Source organism: Loxodonta africana, chromosome 8 (assembly GCF_030014295.1).
Source record: "Loxodonta africana isolate mLoxAfr1 chromosome 8, mLoxAfr1.hap2, whole genome shotgun sequence".
Taxonomy (NCBI): domain Eukaryota; kingdom Metazoa; phylum Chordata; class Mammalia; order Proboscidea; family Elephantidae; genus Loxodonta; species Loxodonta africana.
Window position 1 is genome coordinate 68,040,951 of NC_087349.1, and position 19,828 is coordinate 68,060,778.

The 19,828-nt window shown below is 40.0% G+C and overlaps 1 protein-coding gene across 5 annotated transcripts in view; it reads left to right on the forward strand.

Moving 5' to 3' along the window:
* Positions 1 to 19,828, forward strand: part of UMAD1 (UBAP1-MVB12-associated (UMA) domain containing 1) — a 244,243-nt gene that overhangs the window by 4,807 nt on the left and 219,608 nt on the right. For all 5 annotated transcript variants that reach the window (XM_064290009.1, XM_064290007.1, XM_023544397.2 and 2 more), the window contains exon 2: positions 16,711 to 16,831. In XM_064290009.1, the coding sequence (XP_064146079.1) occupies positions 16,750 to 16,831 (82 nt within the window). In that variant the 5' untranslated portion in view covers positions 16,711 to 16,749. The remainder of the gene's footprint in view (positions 1 to 16,710; positions 16,832 to 19,828) is intronic.

Below are 19,828 nucleotides of genomic sequence, written 5' to 3' on the forward strand. Positions count from 1 at the left end.
TTTCCTTATGTGTTTGGTGGCTTAGCAGAGAACCAGTTTTACAGGTCTCAGCTCAAAGGAAGAACAGACTGATGGGGGGAGGGGGGCGCTCCAGTGGCTCCCCTTTTCTTAACAAGGCCACTTCTTTAACCAGAAAGCTTCCATTGTGACATAATTGCCTAGATGCATGGAGACCAGGTTCTGCTTTACGAGAACACTGGTGCTTGGCAGATCATGAGTGTTCTGCTGCTACCCTGCTTGAAAGAGTAATAATAATACTAATAAATCTTACTTGATATTTATACTGTGTAGTCCTTGTGGTATTTGTGTCTTTGTTGATCTGACAGTTGTCAACATTTCAGTGTGCTTATGTTTTAGATGGAAGAGCCTTGGTGGTGCAGTGGTTAAGCACTCAGCTACCAAAAACCTCAGTGCCGTCGAGTCGATTCCGACTCATAGTGACCCTACAGGACAGAGTAGAACTGCCCCATAGAGTTTCCAAGGAGCACCTGGTGGATTTGAACTGCCGACCCTTTGGTTAGCAGCCGTAGCACTTGGCTACTAACCGAAAGTCTGAGTTTGAACCCACCAGCTGCCCAGCGGGAGAAAGATGTGGCAGTCTGCTTCAGTAAAGACTTACAGCCTTGGAAACTCTACAAGGCGGTTCTGCTCTGTCCTCTACAGTCTCTATGAGTCTGAATCGACTTGATGGCAATGGCTTTTTTTTTTTTTTAAATGTGTTTTAGGTGTGTCCTTGTAAATAGTGCATGTAGCTGGAGGTTTAGCTTTTCTGACTCTTTTGTCTTTTAATAAAAAAGACGTAGCTCGTGTACATTGATTGTGATTACTGGTGTTTTTGTATTCATTTTTACTGTCATTTTGTGCTTCCTTACCTTCTTTTTGTTGTTGTTGTTGTTGCTGTTTGTTTTTTCCTCCTTTCTTGCCTTTTTTTTTGTATTGACTTTTTACTTTTTTCTTCCTTCATTCCATTTTATTCCCTCTATTGGTTTGAGTGTCATATATTCTATTTGCAATTTTTTGTGGTTATCCTGTAAGTTTTAACATGCGTATTAAGCTTACAAAGCCCAAAGTTACTTTACTCTGGGTCAAGACAAGAACCTGTAATGCCATTTCCTTTTCCCAATTTGTATGCTCTTGTTCAGAAATTTAGTTCTATCTTGATTTCTGATAACTCCACAAATTAGGGTTTTGCGTAGTTACTGTTCGCTTACTGTGTTGTTGTTATTATTTGCCATCGAGTCGATTTTTGACTCATCACTTACATCACTACTCTGCGTTGCAGAGTAGAACTGCCCCATAGGGTTTCCTAGGCAATCTTTACAGAAGCAGATTTCCAGGCCTTTATCCCACAGAGTGGCTGGGAGGGTTCGATGCCAAACTTTTGGTTAGTAGACGAATGCTTAACCACTGGGCCATCTGGGCTCCTTAATATTTGCTTAGAATTATCCAAATATTTATCATTTTCTTTGCTTATTATTCATTTTTATATCTCAACCTTCTTTCTGGAATTATTTTCCTTCTTTTCTAAGGTACCTTCTTTAGAACTTTAGAAGTTCCATTAGTGAGAATCTGTGGTAGTAGACTGTCTTGGTTTGTGTTTTTCTGAATATATTTCATTCTAGTTCTCAAAAGATAGTTTTGTAACCGAACGCCGCTCGGGTTCTTGTCCTGTCTTATTAGCCGATTGAAATAAGACGGACACTAATTGTAAGGGAAACAGAAAGTGTCAAGTTTATTAGAAAATGGCGCATACAAGGAGCGTGTGGGGTCTAGTAACCATAAGGCCACATGCTTACCATCTAAGGGGGCCGGGGAGCTTTTTGTTTCCAACGGCGTCAGGGGTTGGGTTTGGTACCGGGAACTTTCTGCCCTTAGCCCCCCCCTTGCCCATATTTGGGGATCTGGATATTAAATCATCTTCTGTAGGATGTACATGTAGTGGGACCCTTCGCTTCTAAAATGAAATTGAGTAAAATCATGGGCTGGGAAATATCGTTCCTTCTGGTGACAATCAGGTCCGGGAGTCGGTTGAAGGATGTGATTTCTTCAATCTAAGCATGCTTCAAGGTGTAGCTTGGGCTAGCTCAGTGCATGGAGCCACTACCTGCTGCAACTTCCTGAAAAATGTTGCTTAAAACAGGCTTGTGGTTAGCAAGACAAAGAAAGGGGGGAAGGGGTGTTGATTGAGATTTTCAGTTTCACTATCTTTTTAGGTTTATCTTTCTGTGGTATACAGTTCTAAAGGGACAGTTGATTTATTGTAAAACTATTTTGATGATACTTACTCCTCTTGTGATGTTATTCCGTTGTAAACTTTTGTGTCTCATTGCTTGATTGTCAGTTTGTCTTTGGTGTTCTTCAGTTTTACTGTGTGTGTCCTGTTGTGGACCTCATTTATTTAGCTTGTTTGTGAATTTATGTGTGTAGTTACCTAGTGCTGTTGTAACAAAAAATGCCACAAGTAGGTGGCTTTAAAGAATGGAGATTTATTGTCTCACAGTTTGGGAGGCTAGGACTGTGAATTCAAAGCATTTAGCAGGGCTAGGCTTTCTCTCTCTGGGAACTCTAGGGAAAGATCCTTGTCTCTTTCAGCTTCGGTAGCTCTGTGTTTTTCTTGGCGTTCTTTGGCTGTTTGTAGATGAATCTTCACCTGGCGTCTGTCTTCACTAATGTGTGTCTATTCTGCTTTTTATAATACACCACTCAGAATGGGCCCCTGGGTGATACAAATGGTTAAACACTCGGCTGCTAACTGAAATGTTGGAGATTGCAGTCCACTCAGAGGTGCCTCAGAAGAAAGGCCTGGTAATCTACATCTGAAAAACCAGCCACTGAAAATCCTGTGGCGCACAGTTCTACTCTGACACACATGAGGTCACCATGAGATAGAATCCGCTCGACTGTAACTGTTTTTTTTTTTTTTCCCCTACTCCGGTGTGGCTTTGTTTTTACCTGTGTTTTTTGACTCTGAAAAGGCATTCAACTGTGTGGATCGTAACACATTATGGATAACATTGCAAAGAATGGGAATTGAAGAACACTTAATTGTGGTCATGAGGAACCTGTACATAGATCAAGAGGAAGCTGTTCAAACAGAACCAGGGGATACTGCATGATTTAAAGTCAGGGAAGATATGTGTTGGGGTTGTATCCCTTCATCTACTTTTTAATCTGTATGCTAAGCAAATAGTCTGAGAATCTGGACTATATGAAGAACGCGGCATCAGGATTGGAGAAAGACTCATTAACAACCTGCAATATGCAGATGACACAACCTTGCTTGCTGAAAGTGAGGAGGACTTGACACACTTACTCATGGAGGTCAAAGACTATAGCCTTCAGTATGGATTAAACCTCAACATAAAACAAAAATCCTCACAACTGGACCAATAAGCAACATCATGATAAACGGAGAAAAGATTGAAGTTGTCAAAGATTTCCTTTTACTTGGATGCATGATCAATGCCCATCGAAGCAGCAGTCAAGAAATCAAATGACGCATTGCATTGGGCAAATCTGCTGCAAAAGATCTCTTTAAAGTGCTAAAAAGCAAAGATTTAGGTGTTGATGACTAAGGGGCACCTGACCCAAACCTTGGTGTTTCAGTCTCCTCATATACATGTGAAAGGTGGACGATGAATAAGGAAGACTGAAGAAGAAGAATCGATGCCTTTGAATTGTCGTGTTGGTGAAGGATATTGAATATACCATGGACTGCCAGAAGAACGAACAAGTCTGTCTTGGAAGAAGTACAGCCAGAATGCTCACTGGAGGCGAGGATGCTGAGATTTCATCTCACATGCTTTGGACATATTATCCATAATAATTTGGATATATTATCGTTCTCAGTCCCTGGAGAATGACATCATGCTTGGTAAAATAGAGGGTAAGTGAAAAAGAGGAAAATCCTCAACAAGATGGATTGACACAGTGGCTGTAAAAATGGGCTCAAGTGTAACAACCATGGTGAGGATGGGGCAGTACCAGGTAGTGTTTCATTCTGTTGTACGTAGGGTTGCTATGAGTCGGAACCAACTCGAAGACATCTAACAACAGCAACAATAGGAAAAAAAAAGTAGATAAAGGATTTAAGACTCCTAGAAGCACAAAGTGGAGATTTCCCTCAAAGAGACCTAAGTAGATGATTAGGGCTGATTTCTAGGGAGGCAAACCTGGGTGGAATAAGATCTACATGGGGTCGCTATGAGTAGGTACTGACTCAATAGCACCTAACAACAAAAACATCCTAGGTGTAAGACTGCTTCTGAAGGCCTAATCCAGTTTGTAGACGATGTGTTCAGTCTGAACAGTGTTGTAAAAAATTTTGAATTTGTTACTAGGACATTTTTGAATAATAATTAGATTTCTAGTTTGTCTTGGAAAATCAGATTGGTTACACCGAGCCCATATTCCTGAATGGCAGAGTGGTTGGAGCTGCCTAGAGGAACCCTCTTTAAATGAGGCCTGCACTCTCCCATCCACTCCCTTTTTCTTATACTTGGCCTATTTCATTCGCACAGTTTATCCGCCTGGCGTTTGAATTGACTACCTTTGGATTACACTGAAGGAGTCAGTTGCTTCTGCAATTTTGAAATGTGAAACAATGTAGTAGAGTTAACATTTTAGTCCTGATGTGGCAGCCAAGTATCAAGTGTTTGTGCAATTTAGAAAAAATGGTGGCATTATACATCAATTTGGTGATAATTAAGAGACTGTATTTTCATAATATAATTTGAGATTTTATGATTGTAGTCTCTACCTCTGAACTTTTATATTTTCCATTTGATGTTCATGATTTCAGCTATCACTTGTGTGCTAACAACTCCTGAACTCCATCTTATTCCTTTCACTGGAGCACTAATCCTATTTTTCCAACTGCATTTTACTTATTTCCATTTAAACCAATCATTGTTTCCCCATACCCAACCTGTCTGAATTGGAATTCACTGTTTTTTTCTTCTTTTAAACAAACTTCCCATTCCCTCTTTACTGTCCTTATTCATAATATCATTTTCTCAGGCTTGAAATTTCAGTCACCTTTTAATAATGCCTTTCCATCAATATTTTGTGCAGTTGAGAGTCACTATGTCCTATTACATGTTATTTCGGTATATCCCTTCTTTTCTATTCCAAATTTTCCCATCTTAATCCAATCCCTTATTGCTATAATTTTACTTTCTTTTCTTGATTCCATGCTCTCTTCAATCAGCGTCTCCAGCATATACTACTGTTTTAAATTTAATCTTAAACACTGTTGTTGTTAGGTGCTGTCCAGTCAGTTCCAACTCATAGTGACCCTAGGTACAACAGTACAAAACACTGCCAGATCCTGTGCCATCCTCAAAATTGTTGCTATGTTTGCCTGTTTTTGCAGACACTGTGTCACTCCATCTCCTGAGGGTCGTCTTCTTTTTTGCTAATCCTCTAAAGACTACTTTGCTCAAAATCTTAGACTATACAGTAATACTCAATAAATCCTGAGATGCACCTCTGAATATTCTAACATTTTCCTGACTTTTCGAATCATTGACTAATTTGTCTCTACCTTCCTTGTAGTCTTAATTTCTGTTGCTTGTCTACGTGGCTCTAGTGAGGGTAATCCCCGGTGTTGTCCTTTGAGTACACTGTGCTCTTTGTTTGTATCCATCCTTCTTACAGCCTCCCTGGCTGGCTTCTTTCTCACCTCTGTTTATATCTACACCCTCCCCATTTGATGAAGCTAAACTCAAGGCTACCTAAGCCTGCCCAGGCTCTTAATTCTCATTGATTTTTCCAGAATGTTTTTTACTATTTAATGCTGTTTTATGCAGTATAATCTTATCATTCAAGATTAAAGCTACCAAAAACAAGGACCACTATCTTATACTTTTTTTAGTATCTCTCAGAAGACTTCAGTAAACTTGTTATCTGAATTTGTATCAATTTTGTAGAATCATGCAAGTCACAACTCAGCATGTAGAAGAGGAGAAAAATTAAATGTTGTTCAGGATTTTAATCTTTTGACAGTGAAATTTACATATTTATTGGATTTTTGGTACAAATGTGGAAGGAAAAATGTGTGTGTGGAGATATATATACATATATATACAAACATATAATTCTCATTGTAGTAACTTCTTATCAATCATATAGAGGAATTTTAGTCTGATGTATTTACATTCAGTAGTAGTCTTTTAAAATTGAAAGATGATCAAATTGAGAACACTAGATTGCGTTAATCCTTTTGTCATGAATAATATTACTTAAAAGGTAAGTCTTAGAATAATAGGAAAAACTAAATATATCACTTATCCACCACCCCTTTCAGAGCAATAGAATCTGCCCATTCAGGCTAGCCCTTTGATATACAGTCTGTATATGCCATTAAAAGTAAATAAACTGTCTTTTTCTTTTTTCAGTTTCACGTGAATGCATAGAGAAAAAGAGCATTTTGTTTTTTACACAAAGACTAACACACATAAAGTGGTTTAGGAGATTTAAGACAATTTTTTGAATAATCGTGAACTAAAACTTTCATATGACTTCTAGAATATTATTCTAGTAATGAATTTTAATAGCTTTGTTGTATAATCAACGTACAGTTAATTGCACATATTGAAAATATAGTTTGGTGAGTTTTTTTTTTTTTTTTAATTTGGTGAGTTTTGCTATGTTTACATCCATAAAACTATCATCAAAATCAAGATAGTGAACATATCCATCACCTCCAAAAGTTTCCTTGTTTCCCTTTTTAATTCCTTTCTTCTGTCCTCCCTCTCCTGCCTCAGCTTTCTCCCTCCCCAGGTAACAATGTCTAATCTGCTTTATGTCACTATGCATTCGTTAGCTTTTTCTAGAAGTTTATATGTGTAACTGAAACTGTACAGTATAAGCTCTTTTGTCTGGCTTCTTTGACTCAATTTAATTTTTCTGAGATCCATCTACGTTGTAGCATATCACAGTGCTTTGATCCTTTTTATTGCAGAGTAGTATTAAACCCTCGTGGCGTAGTGGATAAGTGCTACGGCTGCTAACCAAAGGGTCGGCAGTTCAGATCCTCCGGGTGCTCCTTGGAAACGCTATGGAGCAATTCCAGTCTGTCCTATAGGGTCGCTATGAGTCGGAATCGACTCGACAGCACTGGGTTTAGTATTACGATATGCCACAGTTTGTTTATTCTTTTTCCTGTTGTTGGACATTTGAGTTGTTTTCTAGTTTTTAACTATTGCAGGTAAAGCTGTTAAGAACATTTGTGTACAAGTTTGGCATATACTTTTTATATTACTTGAGTAAACATCTAGAAGTAAAAGGGTTGGGTCATATGGTAGCTATATGTTTATGCTTTAAAAAAAACTACCAATCTGTTGTCCAAAGTGTTTGTACTAGTTTATACTCCTACTAGCAATATACAAGTGTTACAGTTGCTATACATCTTTGCCAACACTTGGTATGGTCAGTCTTTTTAACTTAAAAAATTCTAATACGTATGTAATGGTAACTTATTGAGGTTTTAATTTATTTCCCTATTGACTGATGATGTTAGGCATCTTTTCATATGGTTGTTTCCCACCCATATATGTTCTTTGGTGAAGGATCTGTTCAGATCTTTTGCCCAGTTTTTGAGTTGTTTCTTCATTATTGAGTTTTAAGAATTCTTTATGTATTCTGGTTACACATCCTGTCTTAGCTATATCTAGTGCTGCTATAACAGAAATACCACAAGTGGATGCCCTTAACAAAGAAAAGTTTATTCTCACAGCCTAGGAGGCTAGAAGTCTGAAATCAGGGCTTCAGCTCCAGGGGAAGGTTTTCTTGCTCTATAGGCTGTGGGGGAAGGTCCTTGTCATCAGTCTTCCCCTAGTCTAGGAGCTTCTCAAGTGCAGGGACCCTGGGTCCAAAGGGCACACTTCCCTCCTGGTTCTTCATTCTTGGTGACATGAGGTCCCTCTCCTCTATGTTTAATTCTTTTAAAAAGAATTGACTCAAGATACAACCTAATCCTGTTGATTGAGTCCTGCGTCATTAACATAACTGCCTCTAACTCTGCTTCATTAACGTTATAAAGGTAGGATTTACAACTCATAGGAAGATCACATCAGATGACAAAATGGTGGACAACCACACAATACCGGGAATCATGGCCTAGCCAAGTTGACACACATTTTGGGAGAGGCATGATAATTTGCAAGTACTTTCTCCTAGCCTATGGCTTGGTCAGGTGAGTTTTTCATCCCCCATCTGTCTTGAGGCAGCTCTAGGATGCCTGTGTTTGAGAATTAAAAGTCATTCTGGTTTGGGTCCCAGCCTAGCCAAGCAAGAGTGATGCTGCTAGCTAATAATTTTTTAAGGGTAAATTTTGGTATTTTTTTCTCTTTGTAAATGTATGATTTGCTCATTGTAGACAATTTAAAAAACACTTGAAAAATTATAAAGGAAATGAGAGTGGAGTATTCTCAAGAACTCTAGGGAAATGCAGCCCAGTTATAACGGCAATGCATATCACAAGCATGAGGGTGCTTAGTGCTCACATATACTATGCTTAGGGTAGCGGGACTATTATAGGCCGCCTCCACTCCGAAGATAAAACCCAGTGCCGTCGAGTCCCACTTTGAAGATAGGGCTCTTAAATTACACTTAGGTTTGCTAAGGATTGCCTCAGAAATATGGTAGGTAGAGATTGTAATTTGTTTAGCACTGATGCAGTGGGTAAGAGTTTGGCTGCTAACCAAAAGGTTGGCAGTTTGAATCCACCGGCAACTCCTTGGAAACCCTAATGGGGCAGTTCTACTCTGTCCTTTAGGGTCACTGTCATGGATTGAATTGTGTCCACCCAAAGTACATGTCAACTTTGTTAGGCCATGGTTACGAGTACTGTGTGATTGTCCTCCGTTTTGTGATCGATGTAATTTTCCTTTGTGTTTTAAATCTTAATCTCTGCCCATGATTAATGAGGCAAGATTTCATTATGTTAAAGAGGGTTACGATGGGATGTAACACTCTTACTCAGGTCACATCCCTGATCCAATGTAAAGGGAATTTATCTTACAAGAGATAAAAGGAAATTGAAGTGAGCAGAGAGTTGGGAACCACATTCCACCAAGAATGTAGAGCCAGGGAGTGCACATCCTTTGGATTTGAGTTCTCTGCGCTGAGAAGCTCCTAGTTCAGGAAAAGACTGATGACAAGGACCTTCCTCCAGAGCTGACACAGAGAGAAAAACTTTCCCTGAAACTGACCTGAATTTGGACTTCTAGCCTAACAGACTGAGAAAATAAACTTCTGTTGTTAAAGCCATCCATTTGTGGTATTTCTGTTATAGCAGCACTGGATGACTAATACAGTTGCTGTGAGGTGGAATTGACTCGAGGGCAACAGATTTTGTCTTTTTTTGGTATCTGGCCTAAGCAGTTGTTTATAAAATATAAAGTAAGTTATCTTGAACATAGATGTTGTGAAATAAGTAAATGTCTTGAGAACATAGAGCTGAGCAAGGCTTGGCAAAGTAGGGATTAACAAAGTCAAAAATGGAATTAGTCAAATGGGTAGCTTTGAGAAGTATTATGTAAAACAATATCTGACACACATGTCATAATAAGTGCTCAGGGCTCCTTGTCTCTGGTGCTTTATTGATGAAAAGTGTTTAGTGTTGGTGCTGAAAGAACTTGGTTTATGATGCCAGCTCTGCTACTTACTAGTCATATAACTTGAAAAGCATTCAGTTTTAGTGCTGAAAGACCTTGGTTTAAAATCCCAGCTCTGCTGTGCACTGGTCACATTATTTGGACCAATACTTAACCTGTCCATTACCTGTTCTAGAATATTGCTTGTCCCCGTGGCAAAGGAAAATAGAGTGCGGGGTAAATCATACACTGGCTCTTAAAAGCTTCCACATGGAAGTATCACATGTCATATTTCATGGGCCAAAGCATGTACCTGTACTTAACTCCTTGGTGTTCACACATTCCTGGATGGTGGAAAAGGAAATATTTGGTGAACAGCACTGGTAACTACCACAGTAGCTATTCAGAAAGCAGATTATGTTTTCAAATATAATATTTAAAATAAATATAATAAAGTATAAATGTTGTTGTGTGCCGCCAAGTTGATTCCGACTCATAGCAACCCTGTGTTTTAAATTATAACGATTATATTTTCAAAATGGTAATTGGGGACATATAGGAAAGCTTTCGAATTTTTATTTCTTTCTGTTATAACCAGTAACCTTATCAAACTTTTTAATGAGGTTAGTCATTTTTCAGCTTTTTTTCTTGGAGTTTTTAGCTTAATGGCACATTATTTATAAAATTTTGTCTCCTTTGCATCATTTATGCCTCTTTTTTCTTGAATTTTCGCATTGGCTAGGACTGGGTTTCTTACCTAGGGCTCAATAGACTCTGTTCTGAGCATTGCAAATCCTTTGAAGTTGACAGCATATAATTGTGCTTTGTCTTAGGGAGTTGGTTTCTTGCTTTCATCCGTTTATCAAAGGTGCCTGTGCCCCAAAAAGGTTAAAAATGACTGAACTAGAACTTCCAGAATTTTGGCTATTTACAGCAATAGTAGTGGTCATCCTTGTCTTGCTCATTAAAAAAAAATAATAATAATCCCTAGAGTTTTTCATTTCTAAGCCAAAAGTATACATCTTCTCTCAGGTAATCTGTCAGTTCTGTTTTTCTGCTCCCCACCTTTGAGCTAGCAGTAAGCCTTCTTTCCTCAGGCTCCAACCTGAACTGGTTGCTCTCTGGGGCTGTTGTACAACTATATTTCTTTCACCCATCATTTGAGAAATCCCCTTGTCTCTGTCCTTTGTTGGTTGGCTTTCCAGTTGTCTGTACCACATGTCTTCTGTCTTAGATTATCCATAATTTTGGTGGTACACACATCCAGTACCTTTCTGAGAAATGGTACACAGGAAGTAAATATTTTGAGACTATATTTGAAAATTCCTTTATTAATACTAAATTGATAGTTTGGTTGGGAATAGAAATAATTCTTTCATAATTTTGAAGACGTTACTCCATTAGCTTCCAGTGTTGTAGTTGAGAAGTTCAGTATACTTCTTAGTCTTTTTGACTTTAGGATCTTCTCATTATTCCCAAGTGTTATACATTTTTGCCATGTACCCTGGAGTGTTTTGTGTTGTGTGATCCATTGTGCTGTATCTCCAGTGGACCTTTTCAATCTGGACATGCGTATACTTTAACGCTGAGATGTTTTCTTGACTTATTTTATTGATGGTTTTCTCCACTTAAATTTCCATTATTTCTCTTTCCGGAACATAGTTTTCAGAATCAGGCCATTTGGAATGATCCTTTAATTCCCTTATCTTCTCCTATTTTTATTTGTTTCTTCTTTAGTTTATTCTGACCTTTTTTTTTAATAATTTTTATTGTGCTTTAAGTGAAAGTTTACAAATCAAGTCAGTCTCTCACACAAAAACCCATATATACCTTGCTATACACTCCCAATTACTCTCCCCCTAATGAGACAACCCACTCTCCCCCTCCACTCTCTTTCGTGTCCATTTCGCCAGCTTCTAACCCCCTCCACTCTCTCATCTCCCCTCAAGGCAGGAGATGCCAACACAGTCTCAAGTGTCCACCTGATCCAAGAAGCTCACTCCTCGCCAGCATCCCTCTCCAACCCATTGTCCAGTCCAACCCATGTCTGAAGAGCTGGCTTCAGGAATGGTTCCTGTCCTGGGCCAGCAGAAGGTCTGAGGGCCATGACCACCAGAGTCCTTCTAGTCTCGGTCAGACCGTTAAGTCTGGTCTTATGAGAATTTGGGGTCTGCATCCCCTGCTCTCGTGCTTGCTCAGGGGTTCTCTGTTGTGTTCCCTGTCAGGGCAGTCCTCAGTTGTAGCCGGGCACCATCTACTTCTTCTGGTCTCAGGATGATGCAGTCTTTGGTTCATGTGGCCCTTTCTGTCTCTTGGGCTCATAATTGCCTTGTGTCCTTGGTGTTCTTCATTCTCCTTTGATCCAGGTGGGTTGAGACCAATTGTTGGATCTTAGATGGCTGCTTGCTAGCATTTAAGACCCCAGACGCCACTCTTCAAAGTGGGATGCAGAATGTTTTGTTAATAGATTTTATTATGCCAGTTGACTTAGATGTCCCCTGAAACCATGGTCCCCAGACCCCTGCCCCTGCTATGCTGGCCTTGGAAGCATTCAGTTTATTCAGGAAACTTCTTTGCTTTTGGTTTAGTCCAGTTGTGCTGACCTCCCTGTATTGTGTGCTGTAATCTGACATTTTTTGGTTGATTAAAAATAATAATTCCCTTATGCTCAATTTCCAACCGTTTTTAAAACAACCTCTGAGGCTATTAATCATATAGTTATTAAAAATAATTTATTTTACTTTTTGTTGTTGAGAATATACACAGCAGAACATACACAAATTTAGCAATTTCTGCATGTACAATTCAGTGACATTGATTACATTCTTCAAGTTGTGTAACCATTCTCACCCTCCTTTTCTGAAGTGTTCCTCCCACATTAACACACATTCACTGCCCCCTAAGTTTCCTGTCTAATCTTTTGAGTTGCTGTTGTCATTTTGATCCTGTATGGATAGTTCTTAAAAGAACTCAAGGCAGACTCCTTTACTAGTCAAGCTAAACTGTTGTTTGGTTTAAAGAAGACTTCAGGGGCTATTTTTTGTTTAAGGTTTAAAGATTACCTCAGGGCAGGAGTTTCAGGGGTTCATCTAGCCTCCATGGTGCCAGAAAATATAGATTCCATGATAATTTGAAATTCTGGTCTGCGTTTTCTCCCTTTTGATGAAGATTCTTTTTATGAAATCTTTGATCAAAATGTTCGGTAATGGTATCTGGTCACCATGCAATTCTGGTCTCATGGCAAAGTTAATGATATAGTTTTGAGGTGTTCTAGGAGTGGGTTGGAGGAAAAGGCCAGGGAAGGGTTCATCACCATTCTTCATCTCCAGTAAACTTTCACTAAACCCAACCAAAACCAAACCCATTACTGTCGAGTCAATTCCGACTCATAGCAACCCTAAAGGACAGAGGAGAACTGCCCCATAGGGTTTCCAGGGAGTGCCTGATGGATTTGAACTGCTGACCTTTTGGTTGGCAGCCATAGCTCTTAATCACTACGCCACCAGGGTTTCCAAACTTTCACTACATCTCCTAATTTTTAGTATGGCATCTCTGCCCTTAGGTGTTCCTGGTTTCCTAAGTCTGGCATTCCTCTTGTTTGATATCTCCAGAAAGTACACATCTAGGCACCTCCTGAGTTGGGGAGGACCAGGCGACTGTGTAAACTGGGGAAAGAGAGTTGGGATCTTATTATTTCTTTTATATATTGTACATATTTTAAACCAATCTTCCTCTTTTTAGACTCACCTGTACTCTGACTTTGGACTAGAACATACCAGCGATCATAAAGATCATTGGTATGTTCTGTCATACATAAGATGGAACCAACTCTACAGCAACTAACAACAACAATATATGCCTACTTTATCGGGTTCCTGGTACCTCCACCTCTTGACGGTTTCTGGCGTTCTCCCGTGTGATTCTGCCAGCTTTCTGTGCTCTCATAACTGTCAAAGATTCCCACCCTTTCTGAACTCTTTAGTCAGTTACAATTCATCTGTTTTCTAGTTACCATTTTTTTTCCTGGTCATTTTCTTCCTTATTTTCTTGTTCATGGGAACTTAGGTCTTCTGTTCTGTAATCCCTTTTCTGTCACTTGTGATGTTTTGAGAGGAATCAGAAGTAAATATATATTGCATGGGTTTCTCTTTAGTCACATCCAGTTACTTTTTTCACCTGGTGCCTTGTCTGCTCATCCTTCCCTTTTCCTTTTTAATCTAATCTTGTTTTGCACCAGTTTCATGGAGACAAATCCTCTTGTGCGCTATTGTGAACGCCAAACTATGTTCAGCCTTTTCTTCTGGATCCATCACTATATTCAATTAGTCTTTCTGAGGCGTGGAAGGGCTGTTCCTTTTTCTTTACTGGAAAATTTTATTTTTCACATGACTTGTGGATGTGTTTTTTTTTTTCTCTCCATGTTTTATTCTTATTCAAAGTGAGATCTGCCAGGTTATTCTTATTCAAAGTGAGATCTGCCAGATAGGTTACCTATCATCAAATAGGCTCCTTTTACCGTCCACTTATGTTGGGGGTTGATACCATTCTCATATCTATAGCCAAGGGCAGATTGACCTGTACAAATCCTGAAGAATATTGAATATACCATGCCAGAAGAATGAACAAATCTGACTTGGAAGAAATACAGCCAGGATGCTGCTTAGAAGTCCAGACGGCAAGACTTTATCTTATGTACTTTGGACACCTTATCAGGAGGGACTAGTCCCTGGAGGAGGACGAAATGGTTGGTAAAGTAGAGGGTCAGCAAAAAGAGGGTCAGCAATGAGATGAATTGACACAGTAGCTGCAACAATGAGCTCAAACATAGCAACGATTGTGAGGCTGGCACAGGACTGGGCAGTGTTTCGTTCTGTTGTACGTAGGATCGGTATGAGTTGGAACCAACTCAATGGCACCTGACAACAACAGCAGCAACCGAAGACTTTTGCTCAGCTTAAATCTTTACCTGCCCTCTGTGCCTGATTTTTCTGGTACTGGTGGAACACATGAAAACTAAATTTGGAGAAACTGCTGCAACCACATTCTTCTTTTCTTTGTTGTCACTTTGATTGCATTGTTTCTAAGGGGCTATCGACTCAACGTCAGTGGGTATTCTCAGAATGTACTTGTCAGTGTTCTTCTCACCTCTTTTCTAGGAGTTGTTGCCCTACCTAAATGTACAATAAGAGGTGTGTTGGGTGGTGCAGGGCACCAGAATCTCACTAACACAAGATCTGCACTGATGGAACATTAAGGTTGGCTGCCATTTTATAATGGGTACAGTCTTTGAGTGTTTTGAATGAGGTGACCAACTGTAGAGGAGGTGTCTTCTCTTTTTTTTTCAGGTGGCCTCGGTTTTTTGAGGCTTCAGCTAGTGATGTCATGGCAATAATGCTGGAGGGGTTTTTAAAAATTTCTTTCCTCAAACTAGTGTTTGATTTATGTTAGTGGATATCCTTTCAGTTTATAAGTTTCTATGCCAATTTTGGAAACCCTGGTGGTGTAGTGGTTAAGTTCTATGGCTGCTAACCAAGAGGTCAGCAGTTCGAATCCGCCAGGTGCTCCTTGGAAACTCTATGGGGCAGTTCTACCCTTAGGGTCGCTACGAGCCGGAATTGACTTGATGGCAGTGGGTGGGTTATGTCAATTTTAGTTTTATGTGTAGTGATTTCTTAGGTTATTTTTTAAATCTTCAGAAATTAAGAGGTTGTATTGTTGACTTCAAGGCCCACATGATTTTAAACTGGAAGATCATGCACCGTAACTTAAATCTCCAAGTTACCCTTGAAACAGATGGGACTGGTGGCCTAACAGGAGCTCTGGTGGTACGGTGGTTAAAGTGATTGACTGCTAACCAAAAAGTCGGTGGTTCTAAACCACCAGTGGTTCAGCAGTAGAAGAGATGTGGCAGTGTGCTTCCGTGGAGATTTACAGCCTTGGAAACCCGTGGGGTCACTCTGTGTTGGAACCAACTGGACAGCAGTGGGAGGTGGTATAACAGGAGCCCTGGTGATGCAGTGGTTTAGTGCTCAGCTGCTAACTGAAAGGTTGATGGTTTGAACCCACCAGCTACTGCATGAGAGAAAGATGTAGCAGTCTGCTTCCAAAAAGATTACAGCCTTGGAAACCCTATGGGGCAGTTCTACTCAGTCCTATAGGGTTGCTATGAGTTGGAGTTAAGTTGATGGCAGCAAGATTGGTTCTTTGGTTTTGGTGGCATAACTCTAAATTTGAAGAAGCAGAAAATGAGGCTCCCAGTGCCATTCACCTAATACTTATGGGAACATTACCTTTTTTTTTTTTTTAATAACTTTTATTAAGCTTCAAGTGAACGTTTACAAATCCAATCAGTCTGTCACATATAAGTTTACATACATCTCACTCCCTACTCCCACTTGCTCTCCTCCTCTTGAGTCAGGCCTTTCAGTCTCTCCTTTCTTGACAATTTTGCCGGCTTCCCTCTCTCTCTACCCTCCCATCCCTCCTCCAGACAAGAGTTGCCAACACAATCTCAAGTGTCCACCTGATATAATTAGCTCACTCTTCATCAGCATCTGTCTCCAACCCATTGTCCAGTCCCTTCCATGTCTGATGAGTTGTCTTCGAGGATGGTTCCTGTTCTGTGCCAACAGAAGGTCTGGGGAGCATGGCCGCCGGGATTCCTCTAGTCTCAGTCAGACCATTAAGTTTGGTCTTTTTATGAGAATTTGGGGTCTGTATCCCACTGATCTCCTGCTCCCTCAGGGGGAACATTACCTTTTTATTGGGAATTTCTGGGTTTGTTTTCTGATACTTAGAGAAGGCTCATGTTTTTAAGTTTGGTAGCAGAATTCCTAAAAGTTGTTGTTAATTGCTGCCAAGTGGATTCTGACTCGTGGTGACCCCATATGTGCAGAGTAGAACTGCACGCTATAGGGTTTTCAAGGCTGTAACCTTTTGGAAGGATTTTGCCAGGCCTTACTTCTGAGGTGCCTCTGGGTGGGTTCCACTTGCCAACCTTACTTACCAAGTTGTGCCACCTGGTGATATCATTATGTCTGAGTTTCTACTAGAAGAGTAAGATTGTTACAGTTTCATCTGAATTTGACATTATTTGGTGTTTCTATTTCAGATATAAACAGCATCGGTAGCAGCAGTAGCAACAGCAGCAATGTTTCATTTCTTCAGAAAACCTCCAGAATCTAAAAAGTCCCCTGTATCAGAGAGAGAAGCAGATGGATTTGTCTTTTTAGGTGAGTCTTTTTAAGAAACAAAATCATAATTAGATGAATTATTTTTCCTTTAAAAAATTACTTGACAATTATATAATTGATTTTTAAATTATTTCTTGCCAATTTAAGAATTGATTTATATGTATAATTAGAAAAAGGAAAATCTATAAAGGTAAAGGTCATTGATCATGTAGAAGATTGTTGTCAAGTCAGGCTCTTCTTATATCTTAATGGTTTGGCTGTGTATTCCGAATTAAATTTGCAGAATCACCCTGTTTTTTCTAGCTGATAAAACTAATGATTCTTTTTAACTGTGGAAAAGCAAAAAAAACTAAAAAGAATTCTTGAAAAGTTCAAGTTCTGTTTATAAATAACACAGATCCTGCTTCTTAAATTAGCATTTGAAATTAAAGTAGGCATCTAGTAAATATTTGTTTAATTAAGTACACTTTTAAATCTAAATGTGTTAAATTATGTCTCCTAAATGTTTGACTAGTTTATTTTCTATTACAAAATCAATGCCTGTAAATTATAAAAAAAAAATTTAGTGACTTAGTTTTTTTTTTTTAGCTAAATACGGTCTTCTTCCCAAGGGGAATTCTGAAAAATAAAATTTCCTCCATGTCATTGTATCTTTTCCCTGAGGAAGATATTTGCAATCTTCGTATGGTTCATTCCAGAAGTTCTCTCCCTGCGTGTGGTGAGGAGAAACTAAAACCCAGTGTTCCCTGTGGCACTTATCCTTTCCCTGTGCCATCCCTTCTCCTCTGAGAGGATTTGAGGTAACTCATAGATTTACTCCCTGGGAATATTTCCCAGGTTTCTCCCTTTCCATGTAATTGTTTCCTACTTCTTATTTCCTTTATCTTGGCCCAGTCAGACTGGGGTCCCCCTGTGTCAACAAATGCTCCATGCGCTTTGGGAAGGAGGGGATGTCTCCGCTGGGATTTAAGGGTGATCCTGAATTTTGTCACTCTTTCTCGCCTCTGAGAGCCAGGGCTCACCCAGTGCCTCTGACGTCCACAAGTTGAGAAGTATGGTTCGGTGGGTCTCTACTTCTTCAACTTTTCTTTTTAGGATGTGATTTCTTAAAACTACTAGGGGTTTTACCTCTTTGGCCTTCTTCCATTTCTCTGGGAGACCAGAACAGAGTTTTTCTCATGGCTAACATTTACCATAGAATGTCCCATCTTTTCTCTAAAAAAGATCTGGCAGTCCTGTGTTTTTTCTGAATTTGCCTTATAAGGCCTGGGACAGGAGCAGTAGGTGGGGTGGTCAGTTTTCTTTCTGACCAGGCTCCCTACGCAGTCTTCGACCAGGGCCAGTAGGTCTTCGGGGGTAAGGTGGGATGCTGCGGACACGACTGCTTATTTGACCCTTCTTACTGTGTCAGGAATTTGTGCCTTGGTTTCTATGTTAGAACTGGCTCTGGAAGCCCAAAATTTTGTTCCCTATGGGCTTTTTTTTTTTTTATGGGCTTAGAGTGTTGCTTCCCAGTCACTTCCTGATTAGCCTTGCTAACAGAAATACTTTTGAGGTGCCTCAGGTCTCCTGTGAAGTTTCTGCTTCCTCAGGAGTTTCACTACAGATTTTTCTCTGAGAAATTCATTGCAATAAAGCCTGGGTTTTGAAACTTCGTTCTACATTCTTTATTTTAAAACACCTCTGTGGTCTTCACACATAAGCACCCGACTTTGTGCTCTTGTATTATTCTACGGTCGGAAATGGGCATTCTCCTTCTTGTTATCAAATAGCCACTTAATCTTGTGAGTTGGGTGCATGCACTGGCATCGTGAGAGCCCACATAATTTCTGATGGTCGACCTGGAAACTTTTTATCTTCTTCACCTCTCTACTTCTGCGGGCTGCCACCTTGCCGCATTTTAGAGACAGGGTTTAGCCACAAAGGAAATGGCCCCTGGTGCTGCTCCTTCTAACAAAAAAACTCACTGCCATCGAGTCGATTACCGACTCATAGCGACCCTATAGAACAGAGTAGAACTGCCCCATAGAGTTTCCAAGGAGCGCCTGGTGGATTTGAACTGCTGACCTTTTGGTTAACAGCTGTCGCTCTTAACCAGTACGCCACCAGGGTTTCCTACATCTCCTCTAATATTTGTTAGCATGTAGCCATGACAAGAGGTTCTAGTTCCTGTCTCATGGGTAGTCCAGTGGGGGCACAGTTTCTAGGGCATTCTGACTCAGCAGGTGAAGCTTATCTTCTGTGGACCCCCATTTTTCTTCCAGGGAAGACTCTAGTTTAGGAAGTAGTGTTTAACTTCACCTGAGAAGACACACAAACTTCTAAACTTGTTATTTCGTGAAGGAATTTCTAGGACTTAATTATTCTAATATGCTCTCATGCCCTAGCTGCTACATTTAATATACCTAAGTCCTAATGGTATATTTTCCTGAAGGCTGACATGCTGTATTTTGAAGTTTTCCCGGGACTGTTCTGGAATGAATGGGGTCAGTGCTGTCTCCTGCACCATATGTCCAGCAGTTGGGCAGTCATGGTGAGGAATCCCTTCCATCATATTCCAGGATGGTGATTTAATATGAAGTGCAGCTGGTGCTACACCCTTATTCAAATGATCCAAGACAGGGCCCCCAAATGTCAACTGAGGCCTCATTGTCTCTTAGCTCCTCCATCTGCTGATTCTTATTTCTGTTTAGCCCCATTTCTCTCCAGGTGCAAAACTCCACCCATTCACCATTTTTTATGAAAAATCCATGCACACCTAGTGTTCTGTGTTTAGTAACTCAGCTGAAGTGTCGATGATGTCAGTCAGCATCATCTCCTGGCTCTCATTTCCTCTTTCCTCTGTGTCTTTTCATCCTGCCTGTTTCCCGTCTTCCTCAGAAGCACCTTCGCAGTCCCAGGGTGAAGTGCAGATAAGAAAAAGTGCTATCTCTGGAGCCAGACTGCTTCAGTTTGCTTCCTGGCTTCCCAACCTACTAGCTTTTCCGCCTTGGACAAGTTACTTAACTTCCCTGGGTGTCAGTTAGCTCACCTATA